The 27,805-nt window shown below is 35.7% G+C and overlaps 1 protein-coding gene across 1 annotated transcript in view; it reads right to left on the bottom strand.

Annotated features, from left to right (window-relative positions):
- Positions 1 to 27,591, bottom strand: part of KLHL1 (kelch like family member 1) — a 190,842-nt gene extending 163,251 nt beyond the window's left edge. Inside the window, exons 1-2 of the mRNA XM_026075972.1 lie at positions 27,434 to 27,591; positions 8,979 to 9,115 (exon numbers count right to left, since the gene is read on the bottom strand). Of these exons, the coding sequence (XP_025931757.1) occupies positions 8,979 to 9,115; positions 27,434 to 27,576 (280 nt within the window). The 5' untranslated portion in view covers positions 27,577 to 27,591. The remainder of the gene's footprint in view (positions 1 to 8,978; positions 9,116 to 27,433) is intronic.
- Positions 27,592 to 27,805: the final 214 nt, after the last annotated feature.

Below are 27,805 nucleotides of genomic sequence, written 5' to 3' on the forward strand. Positions count from 1 at the left end.
GGAGCAGAGAAACACATGAAAGGTGGGGACCTCTTTCATTAGTTGCCATCATGATTTTTGTGAAATTTCTGCTTTCTTTTGGAACCGTGGGTTCACAGCCAGCTGGCTGAGCTCAGCAGAGTGGATATGGGCATACATCACTGCAGGAACTGCAGACAGAAGCACATTAAAGAGGTAGCCCATGTTGCAGTAGCTTTGTTGATGACATCTGAAGCTGTCTAGACAACAGCACGGCATGCATCAGGCGAAAGCAAAGCGAGATGGCGCTCCACTTAAAGGAACTGTCTCATTTCCAGGTGGGTGCCGTATTAACATGCAGTGCTGGTTTATTGCCTCTTTGGTATTGGAAAACTTTCAACACAGCAAGGAATTGCTCGCAAAACAACAGTCTTCTCACAGTGCACTCAATCTATCTGTTTTCTTTCAGATGCTTCCCTGAATCTGCCTGGAATTATTCTTTCTGACTTCACAGCAGTAGCAGATTGTGCCACAGTAAAAGGACACACAGTCATTAGCTACCTCYCCATAATACAGTCATCTAGATCACTTTGAATACTCCAAAATKTATGGGTTTCCAGTCTGGAGCTCTCTTCCAAACAATTTTTTAGTCCTATAGTTATACAAGAGGAGACTTGGGAAGACACTTTGAACTGTACACATGGGAAGTATAGCTGGTAATTCCATCCAGAAATATTCCTTGGTAGTGGACTAAGGCTTTATTGACAAATAAGTAAGATCTTCATGAAGACCACAATGTGGAACTGTGAATCTTGTCAAGTGCTTCAGCACAACTAGAAAATTTACAGTGAACAAAGGTACATATGACTTTGAATGTCATGACAAGCAAGTCTTCTGTGGATAATTGCAACTCTTTCTTTATTGGCAGTGATTGCTGAAAATGAGTTGATGGCAAGTACCAGCTCCCTGAAGAGAAACTCACAGGTGAACTTCCATATCCAGAAGTTCTGTTCATTCTAGATCTACCATAATCTGATACCACTTGTGACCAGACTTCTGCACTCTTCATTATGCAAAGGCTAACAAAGGCAACAGTCTTCCGGGTCAATCCAATTATCTTAACTGTTTTTTTTTCTTTTTTTTCTTTTGATGTCTCATCCTTCTGTCAGTGTTCCTGGAAAAATTGATCTCCCCATCTGAAGTGAATGGCAATCCACAAGGGCTCATTCTGAGAAAGTGCAAAGTCAACCAGCAAACACAGGGGAGTGCAAATGTAGTGTGACAGAAGCAGGTAATATTATAAAGAGTGTTAGATAGAAGTAGTCCATGCTCACAGAGGCTTCTGATATGATCCCACGAAAGGAACAACTGAGCTTCTCATGCATGACATAAGGGCTTAGCCTGCCACACAGGCAGAGGCAAAACCTTTCAGGATATGTACAATATCAGAGTCACTCCAGTTATCAATGTGGTGAGAGTGATCTTCAGGGGAGTAGCCTGAAAAATTGTAAACAAGCTACTCTGACCTAAGAGACGGAGACTGTTTCTTTGAGCTGATGCCTTTAATATACATGAGGTCCTGTGCTAATCCTAAATTAAACTTGTCTAGGACTGTCCTCTAGAACTGAGGCCAGCTGGATTGGAATGGCCTGTGGTATACTCTAAACTCTGCAATCCTCCAAAATATGATGGCCACATTCGAACTGCTGGTTGAAGAATGATCCTGTGGCTGTGAAAATCCTGGGCACAGATCAAAACTATGCTAAAGATCATTTATTAATTTATATAGAACTGAATTTCAGTGATCAAAAAAATCATGCCCAAACCAAAAGCAAAACAAAAAACACCCCCAAAAACCCTAAACCTCCAAAACCTCCCTGGAAGTGTTTAATTAACGAGGCATCTGTTCTGAAGGAACCTAAGGGTCCTTGTCCTTAAAGGTATTTTCTTTCTTGCTTTATCACTTTGGTCTACATTACAGGTTTTACTAGATATAACACTGACAGAGAGGACATTTGACAGGCCTTTAATCAAAAAATCCAAAGATTAAAACCAAATTAAGAGTCATGCAGTAGGGCTTAATGCTCTTCCATATATGATCCATGGTCTTTTATTTTTTTTTATAGGTAGTCATAAACAAATCACGGATTTTTTTTTTTCCTATTAATTAAATGGTTTTTTTTCAGTTTCACTAATGGTATGAAAGCACCAATCTGTTCTTCTGACCACTACTGTAAACACATATATATTAGATAGTCTGACGTAGGCTGACCAGAACTTCAGAGTTCAGTAGTAACTTCAAAGAAAGACTCCCAGAGTCACCAGAGGCAACAAAATACCTGAAGGTCAAACTCCAATTCAACTCCTATTTAAAATACGTAAGTATAATTGAAAATAATGAAAAATCAAGTTTTAGGATGAAGAAAGAATCATTACCTAAGAAAAATGAGTTAAAGAAATAGTCTTCTGTATTACTGCTTATCCTGAACTCTAACAAGATTAATAAATACATGTCCATGTATCCCAGGGCACTAGGATCTCAAACTTATATTTTCTACAATTAATCCTCTTGCTGCCTGATAAATGACACATGCTTCTCGTATAACCATTACACATAAATGTTGGCTTCAGAGTTCCTCAGCGGGCTCACATAAAACATTCAGCAGACACGCAAAAGAGGAAACTTGGTTTTGTTCTAAATTACAGTTCTGTTAAATCACAGACTATACATACTTGCTTCATTTCAATGAACCAAATGCAGCAAAGAGAAACGAGATGTATGTATTGAGCTTACATATTTTCTACTTGTCAAATATATCCTTTGCTGTAAAACTCATTAAGATTAATGATTAAACTTTCTTTAAAACAAAAGTGGAAAAAAAAAACACTTTGTAATTTACAAACCTATGTAAACTACGACAAGCACATGGGTTTGAAAAAAAAAATCTGTAATAAAACTGGAGGGGCTCACAACTCTAGACAAATACCAACTGCAATGTTAATATTTCCTTTTTATTTATGATAGATGGTTAATTCTGAGACAGTCAGAACACTACTTAGAGGCAATTGTCTGTGAAAGAGAGACAGGGAAGCTGCAGGTAACTAAAATAATGAACATATCCTTACAGTAGAAGTTGTATTATATGAAAATGAGTGAAATTACATGAGGCATTAAATGAAAGCATGAGCATACAGAAACTGTAGAGATGGCACTTAGGGAGTTATGATATATATGCATATATATGCATATATAATAAAGATTATAATGAAGTAAATTTAAGAATTTATTTTATAAAACCATTTTTCAATGAATGCTTTTTTTTACTGCTACATGTTTAAAATCAACTGCCTACTTGAAGTTTTGAAACAAGTGAAGTTTTGAATCAAAAGAAAAAAAATTGTCCTCAGACAAAATAATTTTATATATTAAACATATGAAAAATTTCACTAAATTTCATGTAAATCAGTCTGTTATATATACAATTATTATTGGCATTTCCTTGTCTGATATAGACATACATATATWTTATTACACAGTCTAAAGATTTTTAAAGGCTTTTTCTTAAATATGACTTTAGCTGAAAGTCATTTTCCATTAAATACTCTGAATTGCAAAAGCAGTAAAAACCTAATACAGACTATTGATACTGAAGAATGAGTAACTGATATGAAGAGAAGGCAGTAGTAAATGATGCAGTGTTTTACTAACAGATTTACATGATATATATTTATATAATATATATTTGAATTATACTATCCTATACTGTTGTAATTACATTATAATTTAGCTTATGTAATTAGAAAGCTTTGTATTTATTTCAGATAATAAAATAATACACAGTAACTACCTTATTAAGGATAATTTATTTACAGAATTAAATTCTTTAGTTATAATCCTCATATGTAAAACAAAAGCAGTAACTAAAAAAAGAACCCCAGAGCCCATCTAAAATATCCTGTATAGCATACATTTTAATACATCTCTTTTTTTTCCAGCTTTAACCAAATTGTTTTTTAAAGATACATCTAGCAAATTAATTTGCTGATTAGTGCTGCAGATGAGACTTCTTCTTAGAAAATTTAGCACCCTTCACTCCCTTTAATTCCATATTGTTTGGTAGTTCAGTTTTCCCATTACTACTCAGATGGACAGTTGCCTTTATTTAGGAGAAGCTTTTATCAAGTCTCTACTGGAGTTGATGTTCTGCTGGGCAGCAGGTAATTCTACTTTGCAGGCTGTTTAGTGAGCACACCAGTGAGCACCGTCCAGCTGCTCAGAAACTCACAGTTCTGACYTCTGCCTCTGTAGGATACACCGAGAGGGCAATTTACTGTTGTATGAAGTCTTTCACAATATAATTAGGAACCATGACTACTGCCTTTCACGGATTAGTATCTATTTAAGAAGAAAAAAATAAATGTCAGGAAGTACTGAATATTTAAAAGGGGAAAAAATTATAAGAAAACCAGCAAAATCAAATGAACATTGTATCTCATTTAAGCATTTGCCCAACTTTATTCACATGTATAGCCTTGAAGACATAAATATGTTTGAAAGCCTAGATTCATTTAAAATGTGGATTTCTTATAGATGGCAAGGTCTTTCTGAAGTTGATTAGATTTGAAAATGTTCATTTTCCATTGCAAATTAGATAACATCCAGTCTTCACACAATGGGGAAAGAGACAAGTTACACTTTTTTTTTTAAATTATATTTACCAGTGTTACTACATGTCTATTTTTTATTCTCCTTCCACTGAAATTTTATTTTGTCTTTTTCACACAGAAGTTCTGAATATTATTTTTAAAGACTCAAAAATATATAAAACAGTTTGCTCTTGATAGCTAAAGGAACACAATTTCATCACGAAAACAGGACAGCTTGGCAATAAATCTGGCCTTTATTTTGTCCAATAGCAGACAATTTTTTTTTTAATATACATATGTGCATATCTATATATCTATATATTTTTTACCTCTAAATAGATAAAATTAAGGTCTTACCAGAACGGAAAACTTTTGGGATGATTTGAAAAACCAAATAATAATAAAAGTGTAGCAATAAAATGCTAATATATTTTTTGAGATCAATGAAGGTTGAACCATTTCCCTTATAAGCAAAAACCTAAAATACCAGGTCTGCTTAACACATTTAAGTCTAACAAACAAGCAACCACAAGTGAAATGTTATGTCTGTGCTAATAGAATCTCAGGGAAATATTATCTTTAGCAGGGGAGCTAAAGGGATATTTTCTTTCACTGGATCAAGATTCTGCTTTATCATCAATATAATTAAATTACAATACAGGCTTTAAATAAGCATAGGAAAATAGCATAGATGTTGGAACTTTGTGATAAAAATATGATTTATTTTCTTCCTTTTACATTTTTAACAAAACTATTTTCATTTTAGATTTTATAACTTTGAGATCTACAATCATGAACAGGTTTCAAGATTTATTGATTTTTTCAGTTACTGAAAAAAGAAGCTTTTACGCCTCATATTCTAAAACTCCTGGGAATAGCATATTTGTAATCAGAAATGACAGAAAAAGAACAGTATAATAATGCAACCTACCATCGTTAGAACAGCTTCAAAATCACGTTTACTCCAAAAATACATTTTTTTTACCCTTACCTTTCTCTCCCTTTTCTGACTGGATTAAAAGCATGCCAAAGATGTTCTAATGAGAAATTTATATCCTTCTGATAAAATCTGGGATGTCTCAGAACAGATTCAAAATGTGCTGAGTTCCAGAGGTGGAAGTATAAATTTCAATAATCCCACTCATTTTTTTCCCCTCCTAATTGAAGATTTATAATCAAAGAAGATAACATCAGAGGGATTATCGAGCACTGACTAGGCTTTCCACACCGGCCTGAAGGCCAGTTTAAAGGAAGTTTAAGAAAAGGATATGACTGGTAGTAATAAATGCTGATTTCAGAATGTAAGGAGATTGCTCTTGGTGTTGCACACCTTTATGGCTTTTAAGCTATTAATGATATTCATGAATAAACTACTAACAGGAGGTGTATTTTGTATATTAGCGACAGATAACAAATAATCACTCCTTTTCACCCTATCATAATTTTTTTTCTCACATAAGTAGAAACAAGAAGAGCACAAACAAAATTATTAGACAAGAAGTTTACACAGACCAAAAGAAGCCATATATTTCACAAAATTTAACTCACTACTGCAGCGTGCCGTTGAGGCCAAAATTATAAATGGTTTTCAAAGGATTAGGCAAATTTGTATTTGATCAGTGACTACCAAAGTAGATGAAGCTATGCTCCATAAAGGTGGAAGCTAGGAAGATATTCCAGTAGAAATCTCACTATGTGTATCATGCTACTAAACTTCTAATATCAAATATCATTTGTGGAAAGTCTCTGAGATAATGAATTTATGATTGGGCCCTATATAGAGGCTCTTCTGCCCACAGTTATGAGATGCATTTAGAAAGGCAGAAAAACTAGGGACATATTTATTACAGTATAATTTTGCTGGTTGGAAAAAAACTGGATTTATCATCTATTTCATTCTAGAAATTCTGTCCAGAAAACTGTATCCTTTCAGAAACCTATGAAAGACATGCAGAAGTAAAAGCTATTATGATTATTAACAGGGGTTATTAGGAAAACTTCAAGATATCCAAAGCAGTGTATTTAGTAACTAAATTAATATTGTTCCTGTTTTTTACTGAAGGATAGAGCAGACAATAACAACTTCATTTTTGAATAAATAYGCCTGTCTTTTGTCTCTGAAGTACAAAACCTCGCCTTTGCTAAAGTCCAGTTCTGATATCTTACCATAGTATTTAGTTTTATTGCTTGAACTGAAGGGTGTAGTCTGGCATCAGTATAGGATGCTTTTATCTGCAATAATACTTTCTAATAAATATGTATAGTTTTACCCTTCTTGAACTACTATTTATGAGTCATACTAAAAATGAAATAATTTCACTAGATTCTAATACATTATAAAGCTGACCGAGAGAACTGCAGTTAATATAACATGGATATGTTTGAGGGTTTTTTTTCTCTTAAAATCATATCTAAAATCATTTGCAGTGTAATACTGTTAACTTCTAGGTTTTTGAAAACAAGACCATGTTCAGCTGTATTTTAGTGAAATGTTCAGTTGTCCCCAGGAGAAAAGCTTCTCTAAAACATAAGCAACTATATGTGAAATTAAAGGTTTTGGAAGCAAATCACTGATATAATTATGACTAGTTCCTTGGGCAAAATGTAAAAATTAAAATAATAAAACCAATTAATATTTTCTATATAAGATGAAAGAGCTTATATAGTCAACCCACAGAAATTACTGTTATACATATACATATATGCTCACTATACGCATGAGATCAGTTGAAAAGTCAAAAACTAACAAACTATTGTTGTCCTGTTCTGAAGAGCTAAAAGTTCAAATATACTACACTCTTCTACCAAATACCAAATTTCAAGAAAAAAGACAAATATGAGATTATGCAAGTTCGTAAAAATGGTCAAGATTACCTGTCCTTTGCCATTTATACTTTTATGATACATACGCGAGAGGAAACAAATTCAGATTACAAATAAATCTTATTATGAGCATCCTATCTTTTAATTATTGTGTAACCTTAGTATTCTTTTATATTAGTGCATTTCAGTTAGATTTGTGCATAAGTGGTTTAAGAAAGATAAAAAATAAATTTATTATGCATTAAAATGCAATAACTATGCAGAAGGAAGTTCTGAGCTATTAACTCTGAATTATGTGTTATTCAGAAATTTACATTACACAGCATAGTATCAGCTTATGATAGGAAATGAAAGTGACAATACCCAGTGACGGGCGAGTGAAGAGTTAACAGGACTGAAGTTTGTCAATTGATATGCAGAAGAACTGATAGCACAAGAGCTGACGTGCACAAAGCTGCTGAACAGAGGAGTTAACAGGACTAAAGAAGTCTACCAACCGATATGCGCAAGGACTGRTATGCGCAAGGCTGCGGAATGGAAGCATTAACAAGACTGCAGAAGTGAAGTCTGCCACCTGGAATCTGCACGGACCCCCGGGGAGGGGAGAAGCAATACGGAGGTGTCGTGGTCTTGCCTCGCCAGCAGGGTYCYCCCAAGCAGACAAACAGACAGTCCTGTGATTGCGAAACTCGCWAAAAGTCAGCAAAAGCAGTGTTTGCCCAGAGCCCCAGCCGTATAAAAAGAGACTTGGGAGCTAGGAGAGTTTGAGCAGGGACGGGAACGTGACCTGACCATCCTCTCCGGCTGGACCGTGAGTATTCGCCCCCCTCCCCTTTTCCTGGGACGCTGGGTTAAGGTAACTCCTCGAGGATGAGAGCCCTCTCAATAGGAGAGTGAACAGGAAAGCTTTCAAGTAGGGATAAGCAGTGCTTCCAATTAATAACGCAGTAATCGACGGTTTCAGGTTATCCTTTCTAAATTAGTAACTGATGGTTTTGTGTTATCCTTCCTAAATTAGTAATCGCATTATTTTAATGGATGTTACTAATCCAAGAACTTGTGTGAGGAAATAAACATCTTTTTTATTATTATTACATTACTGTCTCAGTCGTTGCTATCGAACCTTCATAGCATGACAGCGTGACACCCAGCTCATACCAAAATAACACTTTTAAATATCTATGAAATTATTCAAACTGAAATTTGACTCGAACATTACTATAGTGCTATTGAAAAAATACAGCTGTTACTTCAGTGATCTCATGTGATCCAAATCTGTCACAGTAGGAGGCCCCCTTCTTCAAGTAGTGCAAAATCAAGAAAAACATATAATTTTATAGACTGTTCTCCTGTACTTACTAAGCCAGACATAGCAGTTTGGAGATAGAGATCACAATCTGAATGCAGCCTCAGAAATGGTAAACAGGTATTTTGAATGATTCAGGCTAAAAGAATATATGTTTAGAGTATAAATATAATTCACTGGTATGTAGCAAAGAAAACTATCAAAATCTTTCTTTCCAGTAAGTATAATGTACACATTGCAATACCTGTATATGCAAACTGGACAAGATCCCACAGCGCATTGGGGTCTATGCCTTCCATTTTGATCTCTTCTTGCTTGGCTTCACAAACATCACTTGTAAACATGGCAGCAAAGTAGTCAGAGACAGAACTGAGGACAAGTCTGCAAAAAGGTTAGAAACTGGTGTCATTGAAATTGCTATATGTATTAGATATTAAAAAAAAAAGCTGAAATCTTAAAAAGTATATTTTTATAGTAATTGCAAATTAGGAGGAGTAATATATTATTTATGTACTTAGGCATCAAAATAATGCATGACATTTAATTCTAACTTGATTCTGCTTCCTGTGATATGAACCAAGTGGCAAATTAGCATATGCATATAAAACAGACATAGAAATTAGCTTTTAGTCTTTGTGATAACTTTCCTCTTATGTAGATGTCCCTGTTTGATCCCTCAGGATCAAAGATAGCCTACTATAGAAACAGACACCATACCCCAGAGGAACTTCTCACTTAAAAGGACTATTTTTGATAAACTTTATTAACAGTATGTAACTTTACAAAATCATTCAATCTTCAGTGAAACTGTTAATAGATTAACATACTCTTCAATAAATAAAAAAAAAATCAGTCTAATGTAAAGATGTTACTTTTTTATTAGGAAACATTTCCACAGGAAAATAATTTCAAAATACTTATATATTATATTAGACTTGTTTGGGAACCTGATTTATATAAATCAAAACCATACTAGTTATCATTTTGGGGCCATAAGCTCACATATTCTTTCAAATACCACTTACAGTAATTTTATGACTTTGTTATGAGTGAATATTCATATATGAACCTAAGCTTGAAATGTGGTATAGTTATAAATAGTATATCAAATGGTTCCATGAAAGATGGTCATATTTCTGGCTTAATTATAAAGAATAATATATATAAATGCATTGATAGAAGTCAGAAGACTCTCAGCTGGAGAACTTGGAAACCAAGAGAAAATATTCATCCCTTTGTATATAGTCAAGTATTTTGTCTAAGGAAAAAAAAAAAGTTACTGAAGAATAACACATTACCACTTATCAGCCAGTGTGGTAACTGATTGCTTTTGCTCTCTTTCCTCATCCCAGTTGCAAAGTAATATATGACAGTTTGAATTGGCTTCATAACTTTAAAGTGGTTTAAGCTACTATATTTTACCCTACACGTAGGGCAGATGGAGAACAAATATATGATCATTACTCTGGCTCAAATGCTGAGCAATGTCTAATTAAGTTGTAATAGCTTAATCACTTTTGATGGTGTGCTCAACTCTACCAATCATGAACTTTAGAAATAAGGATATTAATACCCCAAGGAGCTTATATTCATATTCAAGTCATTAATAAAAACAGACACTACACAATAGATGCCATACACTTTGTTGCTAGCTCCAGAGACTCCTAATTCACTATTCAAACTTTGTTAACACTTGGGAACATTTATTTATTTATCTCAACTGAGTATCACAAATATGTATTCATTCAACCAAGACAGCCATCTAGCTTTGGATAACTACAGATTTACTTTTAATCCTTCTTCAAAACTTTTCTTGCCCACTTATAAATAATGCTTAAGGGATTTGATCCACTTTCATTAATACTTGCCTTATTATGAAAAAAGCAAAAATAATATGAGACAAAACCTCTCATCTGAGATTTTCATCAGCTGTTGCTTCAGATTTACTAACCACACTGTAAATTTAGCTATGAGTTTTCAGTCATGTCTTGTTAAAAGCAAAGCAAAAACCCTGTGCTGCATCAGATAACAATAGACAAATTAATGAAGAGAATTTTTAATACACCAATTAACAATCAATTTATTTTTTAAACAATAATATCCTCTATTTGTAATTTCATTTATGATCATACATTATTTGTTATATAGTTTTCTTGTATAGGTATTCTTACCTCAAAGATAACAAAACAGAAGTATGACAGACAGAAAATAAAGAACAGAAGGATTATATCTCTTTCATTACTTTCTACAAAAAAATACACTAATGAGGGTGAGTCTACATCGATATTTCAGTCTGGATGARGAGTGACTATTCGAAGTGCATCTCATGATTTTCCCCGCTTTGTCTCATGTTCCAAAGCTGTCTGAGAGAACATGAATTGGATTATTCTTGGATGATACTACAGAGGAAGACATGCCAAGAAGCTRTAATGGACTGCAGGTGCAAATGAGCCTGACTCAGGCTATGGGATCTGACAAGAACCAATCCAAAGTGAAAAACCCTAAAAAATATAAAGTACAGATGTCAGATCATCAGCAGTACCTGTTTCACTTACAGGTCTATTCTGCGTTTTCAACGCTTGTGAAAGAAGACAAAGCTTGAATGAGCAGGAAGGTTCTGTGAAGTAGCAGTTCACTTAAGCAAGAAATCCAAGGTTTTGAAAAGAGCAATGAAGAAAGAGGATTTTTTTCCATATGTTATTCACTAGTTAATATAAATAATAGAATAGCTGTTTCACCAGCTGAATATAACCAGAAAGCTAATTGATTTCAAGACACTCAAACCTTTTCCTTGGGATGTGCTTTGCAGACTAAATTGAAGTGAAAGGAACCTGCTAATTACATTTAATTCTGAAAGGTAACACCTTTTCTAAATCTTCCTTGTGCTTCAAGAATATCCAGTGCTGAAACAGAAAATGAAAAAAGAGAAATCAAAGGGCTCAATTAGTTTGTAATGATCTGYTGCTTTCCATACCTCAGAAGGTTCCAAACAGCTCTAAATTTTGGCTCAAAGGCATTTGACCTATTCATCAAGAAAGGTCATTTGTCTCAGGATGTCATTTTCTTTCTTCAACTACTGGTCTGATAGTGAGAATACATAATAAACTCCTCTATCTTTAAGAATCATAGAATCTTTTTAGAATGCTTCGGAAGTAACTCATGGCTACAAAATGAGTTTGTGGGCACAACAAAGATTTCCTCCAGATCAGCAGAATTCTCTACCTTTACTATAACTAAATTCAGCCCAACRTCTTTCTGGTTTCATTTATAGTATGATATATAACTGATTCCTGCTGTGATTTTCTTTCCTGTCATATCTCTTTTTTTTTTACTACAAAATATTTCCTTGCAATTTTCATGACTGTTTTCATATAAACATCTGATACAGAATTCACTCATTTTGGCTGGCACATTTATTGATCAAAAGAAAGAAAAAACTAACAAACTAAATCAAAAAAACAAACAAACAACTACTCTGGCCATTTATATTCTTTAAACAAACTCTGATGACATTTAAGTACCATCCAAAGAAAACTTCAGCTGTTACTTGGACTGGAAACTCATATACACCATGCAACCTTTTTTTCCACACATATTATGCTAGATATATAAGAAGATGATCATTGATTGTTTTTTAAATATGATTCGTTGCTCTGCAGAGAGCACCAGCTGATATGTTCGTGGGTGTCTTTGTTGATAGAATATCGGTGCTCAATAGCTCTTCTTGCAACAGGCAAACATTTATTGCATATATATAGAAGGTCTGACGGTTCCCTAAATCTTAAGTCTTGCTGCACATGTACTAAGGTATATTCATGCATGCATTCGAAAAATCTAAGGAAAATAATGGGCCATACACTGGCTGTCACTTCCAGAACAATTAGGGCAATGCAATCAAGACTGCCCTCTTTTCTGAGTAAAACACAACAAAGGAGCAGGCTGTGAAACAGATCAACTTTTTGCATTATGCGAGACTGCTGTAGCGATTATCTTTCCCAATGATTATGGTACCCCCCTCCATCACCACGTCACCAGAGACAGAAAAGGCTCTAAAGCCTTTGGAAAAATCATATCTGGAAGACATGTGCAGCTAACAGGAAAATTGATCTAGTACACAGACTATTTCCTACCTAGTACCAAAGATCCTTGCAAAAAATGATCTCCATATATTTTTCTGTGAGATCAAATATTGTCCACCAACTTTATATTAGCATCTCCTGTATCAGAATTCTGATCATAACTATTTGGGATCACCACTTTCATGTTGTCTGTAATTCTGAATTAGATGTGCCTTGTCTTTCCCTTTTGTTCACTCAATCTTTCTCAAGCAGATTATAACCATTGGCGTTAATATTCATGAAATGTAAAATACTGTAATTTTCAACTCAGCTTCAGTAATACAGTACAAAATCCAATTTTTCTTGCTGTGCTCTCTCATGGATTGTGTAAAGCCAACTAAAGAGTGTTTGCTGTAAAATTTCTTGACCCTTGAGGAATTTTTCTTGCCAAAACCTCCATTCTATGTTTCATCAATGGTAATTTGTTTCCTCTGCAACATTTTCATTTTATTAACATTTTTTTGCCTTCATCTGTTTAATTATGCTCTCTAGACTCTATTTCACTTTTCTTAAGACCAACGACATTAAATCTGTAGCATCCATTTTCTGCTGAAGAGAGTATCAACCAGTGTATCAACCTTCTACCTCCACCTGTCATCTATTCAGCATTTCAAAACTAGACTTCTTTGCCTTCTGTTTTCCTTTCCTTGCAGACAGGAAACTCTGAAATGATAATTTGAGCTTGTTATTGCTATATCTGCCTCAGTCTTCTGAATTTGTAAGCATGTAAAGAAAGCCATGAGTATGTCATAAATTATTCTTGCCCATAAAATTCTAGTAAGACCTCTTATCATGTTGTGTGCCTTGACTCTAGGAGGAGAACAAAAATATTCCATTGACAACTTATACCTTGAGTGCTTTTCCTTTTGCTTGTACCAGCAGAGAATGTTCAAAGGCTTTTTCTTCCTTCTCTTGCGTGTTARTGCAGCCACTTTTCATTCCATTAACTACATTAATTAACCTGATCATCGGTAACATTTTCAAGAATTTCCACAGAGAACACAATAACAATTAGGCTAAAACTGTGGAGCTCCTCCTTAGCTCTCTGGGGTTCATATTTTGTCTATCCTCTTCTCAAAGCCTGGAGAAAAAACATTACTTAATCTTAATGGAATAAAAATCCGTACAGTGTTATTGGTTAGGGAGATACCACATCTGTCTTGGAAGTCTCTGAGATACAATTCACCAGTGATTGTTGAAGTGCTTATACTGAGTATCTTTCAAGATAAGGGTCTAGAAAACTACCTTTAGTAAAAGACTATTGGGATCTAATAAAGTGGTTTTTTATTCTTTTCTCTTGCCTGTGAAAACTATGTATAACAAAACTTTGTTCTGTCCATTCTATCGGTTTTGTTCATGGTCAATTCCTTTCCTTTTCGAATCTGAGTTTTCATCATGTCTCAGACTTGACTGCCCAGAAACTGTCAACTTCTTCAACTTTCTACACTATCATTACTTATTGCTTCAGAGCACAAATTGTTTACTCTTGCAGAGCCAATTTGTCAAATTGAAAAAGAAAACAGAAAGAAGAAACAAAAATACCTGCTAAAAAGTCATATAGTAAAAATCTAAATATTGTATATATATTTTTATATATATATCCATATTTTGTATGTACATATGTRTATATATATGTATATCTATCTATCTATCTATCTATCTGTCTATCTATCTATATATCACTGTTTGTAAGTGAAATCTGTTCCTTGCAGTTAACAAACAGGAAATAATCTTAAATGTCTCAAATAATTTCACCACCTGTATGTCATTACTGAAGCTATTGTATAATACTTATGGGATTCTATATTTATGCAAATTACTTTTTCAGATTTTGTTTTATTCACATCTCATGATGCACTGGTTTAACTAATGATCTTTATTTCTCCAGCAGCTGTTACTTTTACTTCTAGAATGCATTCAGTTTACCAGTTACGTTGTTCATTATGGAATTTTTCAATGTTGATAATAAAAACTAAAAACCTTTTTTCTCCCCTCATAACTTAATTTAAATGTTTTCAGCATACACAGGTGATTTTAAATGGCCATCTACTGAGGGATGCTTGAACTTCTATCTATCTAACCTGAATCACTATTCAACCAAAGTAGGTATTTCAAAGCATTCAGATAAATCAGGAGAATTTTTTTTTTTCTCTCAATCAGGAATACAAAGTGCAAGAAGCCTAACAGAAGAACTTAGTCCCCTCAAGCTAGAATGAAGTTTAAAAAAATCATACGTGAGCCATACTAAGCATGGTCAGAAAATATATTCAGTCCAGCCATGTGGAAGACAAGACTAGTCAGCATGGAGGGTGATACCCACATAGCCTGTACAATCCAACATATTCCTTCCTGTCTGTAGTAGGTACTATTTACTTCACAAGAAACCTTGAAAGTTCCCTCACATTAAATCAGCCTCTGTTATAAACTCTACCAGTCAAAAAGTGCTAATAATGATTACACACTGACAGCCAGCCAAAGGTAAAAATGTGAAGATTGGTAAGTGAATTTGGAGACAGTAAAATATCCTGGGAGGCTGATTATGGATGCTTTTCTTCCACACTATCTTTGGAGTTAATTTGGATTCAGCATTGACTCGGAAGCAGTATCGTAATGCAATGGTCTTGCTAATAATTCAGATTAGCTCATTAACATAATAGATACATACGTTTACTGGTTAAAGAACAGTGGTCAGTGAGGACATAATGAGAAATGTCTCGTACTTCCTATTACAACTGTTCATATTGACAGCATATGCTATTTGTTTATCTTGTTCTTGAGAAAAAAGGAACAGAACAACAGGATAAACTTTTTTCTCCTTTTTTTTTTTTTTCCTGACCATCTGGATTGTTGCTGTTTAATAGTTACAAACCAACCTATTGTACAGGCAGTTCTGCCTAGGACAAATCACACGCACACACACAAACACACAAAACTCTCTGAAACAAAACAAAACAAACAACCAAACAAGCAAAAAAAAAAAAAAAAAAACCCTCACCAACTCCATAAGGTGACAGATGAAATTCAAAAGAGAGGATGTTAAGCCTGAAAGAAGAAATCATCCTTTCTGCCTTCAGTAAAACATGGTTTGTTTCCATTTTAACCTCTCCTACAGTACACGTCTCTGCTACAAAGGATAACTGATACCAATAATCTATTCCATCTACATGATATTCAGTCTTTCCCCTCAGGACCATGCCTTGTGAGTTTACATTCTCTTCTTTGTTTCATCTTTTAATTCTTCACTGTCTCCCAGGCATTTAAGTGCAAATACAGTAAGCGACTCCTCCTCTCTTCAATACAGATTGAAACATCATTTTGTACTCATTACAGTTCTTCAGTTGCCAGGCTATTTTTAGGATTACTACATTAATCTGACATCATTATTTTTGTTACACATGCACCAAACCCACAACATCTATCAGAGCTTTGGTTTCTCCCAGAGACCACAAGTAACACACGTAGCACAGCTGCCAGGCTTGATAACAAAGTGCATTTTCCAAAACTGTCCTTGGGTCAGTTTTAAAGATATCTGGTATTGGAGCCAGTACTTTGAACTTCCCACAGTTCTGAACCAGTACAGAGATGAATCAAGACTGACAGAAGAAGGAAATAAAAATCCAGGAAAATTTTAAGCCAAGAGCTGATGAAGATCAGTTATGATGCAAACAGAGCTCAATATGTTTCTCCAGAAAACAAAAAGAAAAAACATATTTGGACAGAACATACATGGTTGAAGATAGAGAGACAACAGAATTAAATGTGATCCTCTATCTGTAGGCTTAATGATTTTTTTTATTCACTGTGACTCCAGAGGAAAAGGAAGAAAAGCTTGCAGGGCAGGAAAAGGAATCATCCAATTTCAGCTTCTTTGAGCTACTAGGAGAAATGTCAGAAAAGCAGGATTAAGTCTGAGGAAAGTAGAGAGACAGATCTGTGAAATCATCAAAATAACTGACTGCTGAATTTTTTAGGGTGCTTTTAGGACTATTTTGTTAGGGAAGGAGGCCAAATCCAGCAGCTCAAGGCTGCTGCAGCTACATGTCTCCAGGTTGAACCAGTAGCAAGGCTATGAATGTATTCCCAACAGGCGCCCACACAAATACACATATACAACACATATATACATATAAACATGGCTGGCTACACAGTTCAACATGGACAGCACCAACAGTCTCATCCTGCTCCCCTCTCTGGCTTATCAGGAGGAAGGTCCATCCGTGGGACATATGTCTACATATGTACAATGTAGATCCCTCCAGCAGCTGGGCTGAAACACTCAGACCACCCAATAGCTGCCCGTGGAGGCTTGCTCTTTCCAGGTGCCTCACTCCTAGAGACAGACAGACACACGCGCACACACACACACACACACATGCACATGCGCATACGCACCGGACACACACACACAAACAGGTTTCAGTTGATCCCCAGACCCCACAGTCTCCCTGGCTGTTGTCCAGGACTCGCCCGGTTACTCCAGTAGCCAACTCCACCATGGTCTCACCCTTAGAGACACTCACACACCCCTGGCTCCCAGATCATGTCACCTACTCACCAGCTAGTCCAGTTTGATGTTTGCTAGCAATTGCACACTCACTTGCAAACCTTCACTTGCTCCAGTTGCTGGCACCAGACACATGGGCCCTCTCACCAGTAGTCCCACTCCAGTTGCTGGCACTTAGACCTCCACACACACACCCATGCACATAGAGCCCCTCACTCAGGAAAATGGTTAGAAGGGAGTTTAATAAGATAGGACAGACTGCACCGATCAGGCACAGGGCATTGACCAGAAAAAGTGTTTACATGAGACGAGCCCTTTCTATCCCCTCATTCCTTCAGTTTCTCAAACATTTATTCCTCCCTCAATCATCCAGCTCTCTCCCTTTCTCTGCATTTGGTTCCTTCCCTAAACATCCCATAATAAGGCTTGTGCAACCTGATAATGCTCTTCCCCTGCATCCCACAATGCATCCCATATTCCTAGGACACTCCCTCAGTCTGAAACGCTATCTGGAGAGCGTCTCCCTTTGACTCATCTTGCAGGCTTTCACACTGGCCCATGGGGCTGATGCTCTCCTGGGAAGAGCCTGGACAGGGTGTCTGTCCCTCTGAGTAGGTAATTTGTATTCCCCTGACTACCACTGTGCCTCTACCTCTTCTGTGCTTTTGAAGATGAGCCCTTGATGGCTGATTGCTGTCCTGAGATGGGCCTGGGAATAGCCAGGCAGGGTGGTGTCTGTGTTCTCTCACCTGCCATTGTCTCTCTATCTCCTTTGTGCTTCTGGAAATGAGCTTTTCATCACCTAACCTATTTGTCATTGCTTTCTTTTATTTTAGAACTCCTTTGTACAAAGATGGTACAATAGTGCATCATTATTATTTTATCTCCACAGCTTATTCCTCCACAGAGCTCAGTTTGGTTATAACCTTGTGCATTACCTTCAAATCCTTTTTTGGTGGTGGGCTATCAGGCCTTTCTGACCAACATCATTCTTGTATGACTTCCTTTGTCATTCTGTCCTCTGTCTGTTGTCTGCAATGTTGTCACTATCTTAATCTCAAAATCCTACTAATTCTGGGCTTTAATTTTATACCATGTAGCATTCTAAATCTTATTTATTTCTTAAAACTATTCAATTTACATCTGAGAAGTGACTCAGTTGCCTAAACATAGGTGTCAAATGCCAATTTCATATATTTCGGGGTGTCCAATTCATCAGCATCGGGCTGGTAGATATGACACAAATTTATGAAAAAACTTTACCCTTCTAGACCACCAGGTGAAAGACAAGCAGCATATCCCAAGACATCTCAGGGATAATAAGCAGCTTAACATTGCTCTTTACTGTCTTTCTAAGACATCTTATCCCTGCTTCTTTTGGCCTTCAAGGCCTATTTCACTTACTGTGTTTGCTTCCACTATATAAAGTAATAGCATTAGTATACAGTTTTAATAACTTCACATTTTGATACTAATCAACTTGAAAATATCTCTGTAGCTCTTTTTCAGTGCATCCCCTTTAACTTTATTCTTGGACAGTCAGCACATATAACGATTTTTAGGAAAAAATGTGCCTGTCCTGTAACTTCACTTTGCTGCAGTTCAGAACTCAGCCTTCTTTCCTAGTATACCTATTACCCTTTCCTGGCACATACTGTATAGCCAATTCACTGGTATTTATCTAATTTTATTAAAAATAGCATTGCTAATTTAAACACATTTGCCATCTATGCAACATTATCTGGATGATGAGCTTAATTAATTCAGAAGCTTAATGCAAGATCTTGGGAGTCAAGATCTCAGGCTACATCTCAGGCTACATCTATGTGAAAATTGGATAGCATACTGGAACATTCCTGGGTGCCAAATGGGTCCCAAACATTTTGTTTGAATAATCTGTTTTTAAACTCATGGAAGATAGGTTGTGTTAAACAACTCTACTATTAATTCACTCATATAGCCCCTGACATAGTTTTGGTCTAGCTACCAATTCCTGGGCATGCTTCAGAAATTAGCATGAACCAGGAGTCATTCTCAGTGAGCAATATGGATATGACAACTAGTCATATGACATCTAGTTTATGAACAAATAATTTTCCCTCTTCCTATAACACTTTCTGCTAAAGAAAATGGCTTTCAATATTTGATGAAAATAAAAAATGGATTCTGTCCCATTTTGTCTTTTCCACCTCCTTCCACATTACTGAGTTCTAGCTGATTCTGCTGAAGGAGCCTACAGTACTATTCAGTTAATCTTGAAGGAGACATCCAAATTTGGTTGTCTCTCCAGGCTCCAGACTACAGGATCGATTTAGTTGTCAAACACAGGTGCCTGAGATGCCACTTGGCCTCCAAACACCTCTCCAGAAGGGCTTTGCAGATCTTGTACCTTATGGACCAACTTCATAACAATRTGTGAGGATACTTAAGGGCATCTCAGTTAGTGTCATCCACAGGTGTTTAGCTAATATAAGCTATAGTTCTCCATTGATTACAATGAGATTAGACACATGGCCATATGGAAATCAAAATTCAGCTTAAGAACCAACTTTACATTCTCAGAAATTACCTTCAAAACTCAAGGCACATTTCTGCATGTGCAAAATCTTTAAAATGTCTATGTGGTCAATATCACAGTAATCTATTGGCAGGAGCAACATGTCCAAAAAAAAAAAAAAAAAAGTCTCAGTTGTGTGAACTTAAGATTTTTTATGTCTGGAAAATGCACAAATAAAAAACAAGAGAGTTCAGAATGGAGGTCATAAAAAGTCCTTTGAAAGTATTAATACCTTTCTCAGTATCAGGGAATATTCTTTGACTACCATTTCCTTAAAAAAAAAAAAAAAGTATCAAAAGTTATCTATCAAGGTGAATATTGTATGCTTACCTAAATTGCCTGGCCACTGCCTCCCGATAGCAGGATTTTTTTGTTTTCTTCTGTCCCAAACACATTGTTTAAATAATTTGTTTTTAAACTCATCAGCAATTGGTTGTGTTAAACACTACAGTCTAGATGCAGTATTTGACTCAGAAAGTTCCTAAAACCTTAATTACAGAAATCTGGGAGTGTACATAGGACAAGATAATTTTGTTCTGCTTATATTGTATTCTTTCCATGAACATCTGTCACTGACTAATGCAAGAGAGTCAGCTGAATCTTTGCACTGTATATTGTGCTTTCTGCCTCTTTCATCCCCTGCCTTTATACTATCTTTCATTCTCTGCCTGGTTCTTTATCTCTCCATCTCTCCTTTCAGCTCAACTTTCTCCATTATTTTTTCTATGAGTTTTCACTTTCTGTCTCTCCCTTTGCATATTTTAATGCTACTTTTTTCTTCCTAAACTTCACCTTTCTATAGGAGCACTCAAAATGTGTCTAAAGAGAGGGCCTCTCTCCTTAAAGAGCTGAAAAAAAAAGAACATCAATTATGGTCTGTTCAGTAAAAGTTTAGTAAACTGATCAGGATGATAGCATATGAAAGCTGCACTATTTCGTACCTGAGTAGTCAGAAAAGTTCAGTTGAATTTATTTCAGTATATCGGAGGAAAAAATTAAATTTTCTGTGGCAAACAAGTTTTGACTTTTCACCCAAATGCTATGGAAAACTTTCAGCAACTATATTAAAATATTTCTTAGTTTTATATGCAAGCTATAATTTTCTCATATTCTTTCTGTGCTACCTTTTCATCCACAATATGAGCTTCAGCCCTTGTCTTGAACATCAGGAAGAACTCAAAAGCCTATGTTTCTTTGATAATAAGTGAAAACAGAAAATAAAGAACGCAGCTTTCTCACAATAAACTCAGCTATACTTTACAGTATAAAAGAAATCGAGAGTTCTTGGTTTCTTCTCATTCAAAATCTTGAGTTCTTACTGTTTAACCAAGTGCAATAAAAGCCAGAATTGCAATTTCAGGATGTAAGTCTCCTCCTATATTTTTTACAGGATTTTTCTGTTTTTTATTGAACATTCAACCTCTGTTATATAGGAGCCTTTTGTTTTAATTAATAAGTAAATTCTATGCTTATAACACTTACTTTTTCCTCTAATATTGAGTTCCTGTATTGCTGTGTGCACTGTTCCTAGTCAAATTCTAACATGTCTTAAACCTCAGTCTGAGTTTAGAGTTGGCCATAACATTTACAGAATCCTGACTGCAGGTTTTAATGAACTCTCCAATGCAAATCCTAAAGGTCTGCCTATCCTTCATATTGATTTTAGTTGTTTGGGGGGGCGGGTTTCAGTATTTTTGAAGCTTATTCAGCAGCTACAGAGTACAGCATTTAAAGTATAGCATTTAAAAGCAATGCATTCAAGTAATTTACCTTCTCTCAAAACCACAAATTATTTGTGATAAAATTGTATTTTTAATTTATTATTGACCCGTGGGATTATTGCTTGATTAAGAATTTTCTCTTTTACCTTGATGCTTTGACTATGTCACTACGGTTTGAAATAACATTTACTTCCCAGTGCTTTTGTGTTTCAAATACATTGCTTTCACTATATTCTGCTGACCTCTACTAGCAGCAATCTCAGACATCTCGATACAATTGCATTTGGCTGACATAACATGGATGGAGGAAGTAAATCTCTCTCTCAATATCTCTCTCTCTCTCCTTGTCTCTCTCTGTCTCCCCTCTTCTCTTTCTCTCCCCCCTCCTTTTTTTTTTAGTGCGGTGCCTAAGTTCCTTTTGTTCCAGACACTATAAAGGTACAATGCATGTTTCTTGTCTTGAAGAGCTTATATTCTAAATGAAAGGTAAAAAAAATGAGAGAACCATATATAACACACATCACCAGAGTGAACAGAGAAACTACAAAGTCCATGTTACTAATAATATTTTAAAATGAGGAGAGACTGTTAATAGTCCAACAGCTTAACTGAAGAGAATGAAAATTAGCTACTAAAGGGAAATTACTATTTTAGCATTTTTCTTTCTTTAAGGTACATTACTTTTTTTTTACAGCTGATTGTTATCTCTGCATATTATAGTAATTATTTATTTAGTGTAAGAAAAATTGAGTTTTGCTCTTTTACCTTTTAAACCTTTATTTAAGTGTCAACTACTTTACTCTTCTGAAATGCCTGTTAGAGAGGTCTTCCTACTTTCTCAGTATCCTTTTTGGTTGCTTGTTGATCATTATAATACTTGGGTGGTTTGTACTTCCTCTTGCTGTTCCTTCATTTGAAAGATTATATTGCTAACCTGGAGGATTAGATTAAACAACCACTATGTTCCAGAGCCAAGAAAAAGCTTAAGCACATTATAATTTTAAAGCTGTTTGAGTCACCAGAACAGTGAAAAGTAGTTGTAACAAGATCAAGAGTTTGGCATTGTGCCTCCAAGCGGGGAAGTAGAGCTCCCTGATTATGTTTTATGATCTACCTTCTAATCTGATCTTTTCCMCCTTTTTGTGAGAAGTATGAATGTAAAAAGAACCAAAATAAAAAATAATAACAGCAATCACCTTGGCAGCATTCAGGCTATGGCCAGAGCTTACTTGGCATACTTCCTATAAAAGTATCAGGTTTGGGAGATTTTATAGCATGGTAATAGCTTCTTCTCTAGCGAAAAAAAAGTCATTTGAAAAATCATCTAATGGACATGATCAAGACGGGTGATTGGAGAAGAGGCAAGAAAGGGCAAATACCCTAAGGAATGAAACCTGAAATGGTAGAGAGATTATAAAGTTTGGAGGTGTTTTGACTGGAAAGAAGAAGCACAAGAACCAATGGCAGAAAATCCACTTCTGTCTTTCATTTAATTTGATGCAATATACTTGCATTTCTTTAACTGAATTTTTATGTTTAAAGAAATAGAAACATTGATGTTTTATAATATTACATAAAATATTTTTCATGCATGTTTTTGTACTACTATTTTGTTTAGATTTTTTCTAAGTCAGAGGAAAATGAAGAAAAATATCCCTTTCATCCTTGTTATTGTTAAATTCACCATAGTAATTGTTTAGAATAAATGTAGAAAGTTTTGAATTGCTTTTTTAAAAGTGCTTTGTTAATTGTACTTTGTATATTGTAGTGTATAAATAGTATATTTGCTTAAATTATTCCATTAAAAAGCAGAGAAAATATGTGAAAATACATGATTTTTAATCAATAATTTTGAGTGTTTGTTTTTTATTAATTGTATTTTATTAATCTGTAACACAGTCAGTATAAACTATGGACTACACTATGTTTTAAATTGACCAAAATAAAACAATTTTAAGTGGATTTTTGTTGATAAGGGTTCATTTAATTTGGGATAAGATTTTATAGACCTTATATATGGAATGTATAAGTTCTACCTCTCATAAACTTGCTGAATTTATAAACTCCGCAAATACTGATTACATATCCTCCTCAAGCAGGTTCTTTATATGTTCTTAAGAATATAAAATAAATGTTATCTAGCCTACTTTGCATAAAAGTTAACTAGAGAAGGCACTCTGCTGCTCACAAAAAATGGAAAAATTGGGGGCGGGGGGAGGGGAGAGCAACGTGAAAGCTGATGGCAAACCTGTCTGCAGTGACCATGAGATGACAGAGTTCAAGATGGTAGATCCTGAGAGGAGTAAGTAAAATGAATATTAAATTACAACCCTGCATGTCAGAAGTGACTCGTGACTGAGCTAAAATGCAGAAAGGAAGTACACAGAAGGTGGATGCAGGTATGGGCTATCTGGTGGAAATATAGAGACTTTACCCAAACACGTAGAAAGGGAATTAGGAAAGCCAAAGCTCAGATGCAAACGAAGCGGGAAAGAAATGTGAGGGGAAAGAAGCGTTTCTATAGTTATATTGGCAGCAAAAGGAAGACTCGGGAAAACTTTTGTCCAGTGGTCAGTGAAACAGGGACCTAGTGACAAAGGACTCACAAAAGGCGAAGCTACTTAATGCCTTCTTTGTCTCAGCCACTTTTTAGCAAGGTCCACTTTCAGGCCTTCCAGGTGCCTGTGCCTAGTGACAGCATCAGTGGGGTGATAAAATATTACCTGCAATAGAGGAAGACGTAGGTAGGGAGCAGTTTAAGCAAATTGGATATACACAGGTCCATGGGACCAGATAGGATGCATGCAAAGAGGAGTGTCTGAGAGAGCTGGCCGGCATCACTGAAACACCACTTGCTATCGTCTTTGAAAGGTCATAACAATTGGGGGAGGTTTCTGAAGAGTGGGGAAAGACAAATGTTCATATCAGTCCTTGAGAAGGGCGAGGAAAAAGATCTGATGAGCTAAAGACTAGTCAGCCTGACCTAAGACTCCGGAAATTATGGAGCAGATCTTTCTACAAGCCATGTGTACAGTCATCAAGGACAGTGAGGATGATCAAAAATTGGAACAGGTTGCCAAGAGGAGTTGTGGAAACTCCATACATGCAGATATCTAAACCTAAGTGGGTATGACCCTGAACACCTGATCTAACCTTGGAACTGAATCTAACTTTGTAATTGACTTTACTTTGAGCGGGGACAGTTGAATCAGACTCCAGAAGGTCTCTTTCTACTTAAATTATATTCTAGGATTAAACAAGCAAGATTAAACCAGAAGCCTTCTTTCCTGCTGCTCATCCACACCTGTCTAACAAAACATAGAGCAAACACTGCAAAGAAACAAACACCCTTCACCACATTTTGTCTTGTCAGACAAAATTTCAGTCTATTCAAAACAATCTTTTCAATTCTACATCATTCAACAGTTGTTTTGCCAGTTCTTTGAGATTTGATCCTTTGACTGCAGATCACAGAGAAGTAAAATATCAAATGGAAAGATGTCTGAAGCTTTATTACAAAATCTAAATAAGATTTTGGTTATTATTTCATGGTCAATCTTCTCCTTATTAAGGTATTTTTCCAGCTCCARAAGGATTTAGATATGCTATAGAATTTAAATGACAAATGTGAAATTAAATTTACTACTGGCAAGCTGTAATACAGATACGAACAGCTGTCTTGAAAATTGTGGGGAGAAGGAGCTAAACTAATAAAAAGAACATACAGTGACAGTTTTCTCTTCACCTTCCCTCCAAACTATGCAGTCTACCAAAATATTTATACCCATAAAAATGTAGTGGTTTATTTTAAATAATCCATATTAAATATGGCAAACAACATCAAATGTGTAATATTTGTATGCATCCAATATGTATTTTTTCAGTCCAGTTTAAGGATGTAAATTCAGGCACTGCATAACATTTTTTTTCACCTCATTTGTGTCTGAAAATCTGAAAGGCAAAAATGGACCAAATAACTCAGGAAAGAACAACCCATTTCCCATTCTTTCTACAGAGTTCTACTGCTTTGATTTTAGTAATGTATAGGGATGTTAAATTGGACATAGTTTAGAAGTCCTTAGGATAGTAAAAGGTCTTTACCACTCCAGTTTTCTTCTGGATGGACAACATCTTAAGGCAAATTTTGCAGCTGTGGAATCCAGTAAATGCAGAAGGACTGAAAGACTAAAGTTTAGTACTATTCTCTTTGTACTTGTTATAACCATAAGGGAAAGATCTTGATGATTTATATAAAAATGGCATCACATTGCAATTGCCAGGGATGCATAGAGTATCAGCCGCATAATGTGTTATACAGGGCAAAACACTGGAGCACAGGAATAGAGTCAGTTGTTAACTTGGTAGGCAGAAAATATTAGGGACTTTGCTGTCTTTGGGGAATCAGAGTTTATCAAGGTGAGAAAGGAAGAGTGAAAGTGATAGCTCTTAGAAGAAGTGAGAGTAGGAACAGAGTCTTAAGACAAAAAAAGGCCAAAGGAAGAGGAGGAAGTTTCCTATGTTTATTGCAGCTACTGACCTGAAACTAAGCAGACTTTATGCTTCTGTCTCATATGTGCTGCAAACTATCTAGGTCCATCTTGATGTTATTGCTTGTTAAGTGGAGTTATTTTCTCACTTACTATAATTATTAGGATAATTTAAACACTTTGATGATGTTTCTTGCCTATGTTTACTTTTTCATATTTTAACAATGGCTTTGACTTCTCAGTCTTGCATATTCCATGCATCTTTTTCATATTATGAAAGCTGGAATATCTAATATGCAATCTTTCTGTACAACAGCAAAAAGAATAGTTTCTGTGCCTGTCTTCACTTGGGGCAGAAAGAACTTTGTGAGGTCAAAATTACACAGATGACCTTACAGTACTCCTCTACACCAGAAAGCTAATTTATGAACACAGAAATACACTGACTGTGTTTAGGCTTTCCTGCTGGGGTAACCCTAGCCTTTTCCTGGATATAATGCCTCAGCAGAGAAACCAGGGCACAGGCAGAGAACAGGCCATTCTCAGTTTGCAGCCTTATACATAGTTCAAATGCACAGGGACTTGTTCTCTAACCTGAATCTCAAAAGCATTCTGTGTATTTTAGTGGACACTCTAGGACTGGATTTTCATTTACATCCATTAAGTCAAAGGCTACAATTAAGATCAAGATCTCAATGCAAAATGAGTATTCTAAGCTCTAATGATAATCCAAACACAGGCATGGTTCCATTTATACTGGCTGCTTTAATACCATATCACCTTATAGAATTTTACAAATGCTAATGACATTATATTTCTTATAGTCATAATTACCATTAAAAGTAATTATGATATTTTTCAGCTCATTCAAAATAATGGTTCTTGGGAAGTCAGTGTTCAGTATTATTTTACTCTAAGTGTATTTTGGTCTGAGAGACTCCATAGGAGGGACTCATCAGCATGACATGACCATGAGCTAAACATGATGCTGTGTTCACTGTAGCTGTACAGCACCCCATTTCAGAAATTCCATTTCATTCACAGATGAACATTACAGCACTACAACAGAGACAATGTTTTGGCACACTCACAGTAGAAAGTTTACTAGTTGAGTGCTACCTAAACTATTAAAATCTGTCTAAAAAAAGCCCAACTTTAAAGGTCCTTCCTTAAAAGTATGCAGCCAGTTACCTTTGTGGTGCTGATAGCAAGTACAAAGCAGTCATAAGGGACCACAGAAAGCACTGTTCAAGAAATAAGCAGATGCAAAACATTTATGTCATAGTTTCAATACCATATGTTTATGTCCTACCTATGCGCAGGTATCTTGCGATTCCCCACAATCAGGATAACGTCGCAGAGCTGCTGTTGCTTCAGGTAGCTCTCCATCTTCCTGAAGGTTTGCTCGGCATGATGAACAGCCTGGTAGAACTCCTCAGAGCTACTCGAATCCATGTCACAGGGAGGGGACAAGGGGTGGCTGGCTGCTGACAGTCTGCAAACCACAAAAGAAATGACGTGTTGATAACATGTGACTTCTAGAAGCTGATGACAGTAATCAATGCATCCTTCCCCTAGTCTCCTCCCTAGAAGTTCCAGATGGAAAAATCTTGAAAATCTGCACTGGAAGGAACAACTAAAGCTGTAAGTCTTTAGCACTGAAGCACTCTTTCAGTGCAGAGAC

The sequence above is a fragment of the Apteryx rowi genome, unplaced genomic scaffold (assembly GCF_003343035.1).
Source record: "Apteryx rowi isolate R43461 unplaced genomic scaffold, aptRow1 scaffold_417, whole genome shotgun sequence".
NCBI classification, from domain to species: Eukaryota; Metazoa; Chordata; class Aves; order Apterygiformes; family Apterygidae; genus Apteryx; species Apteryx rowi.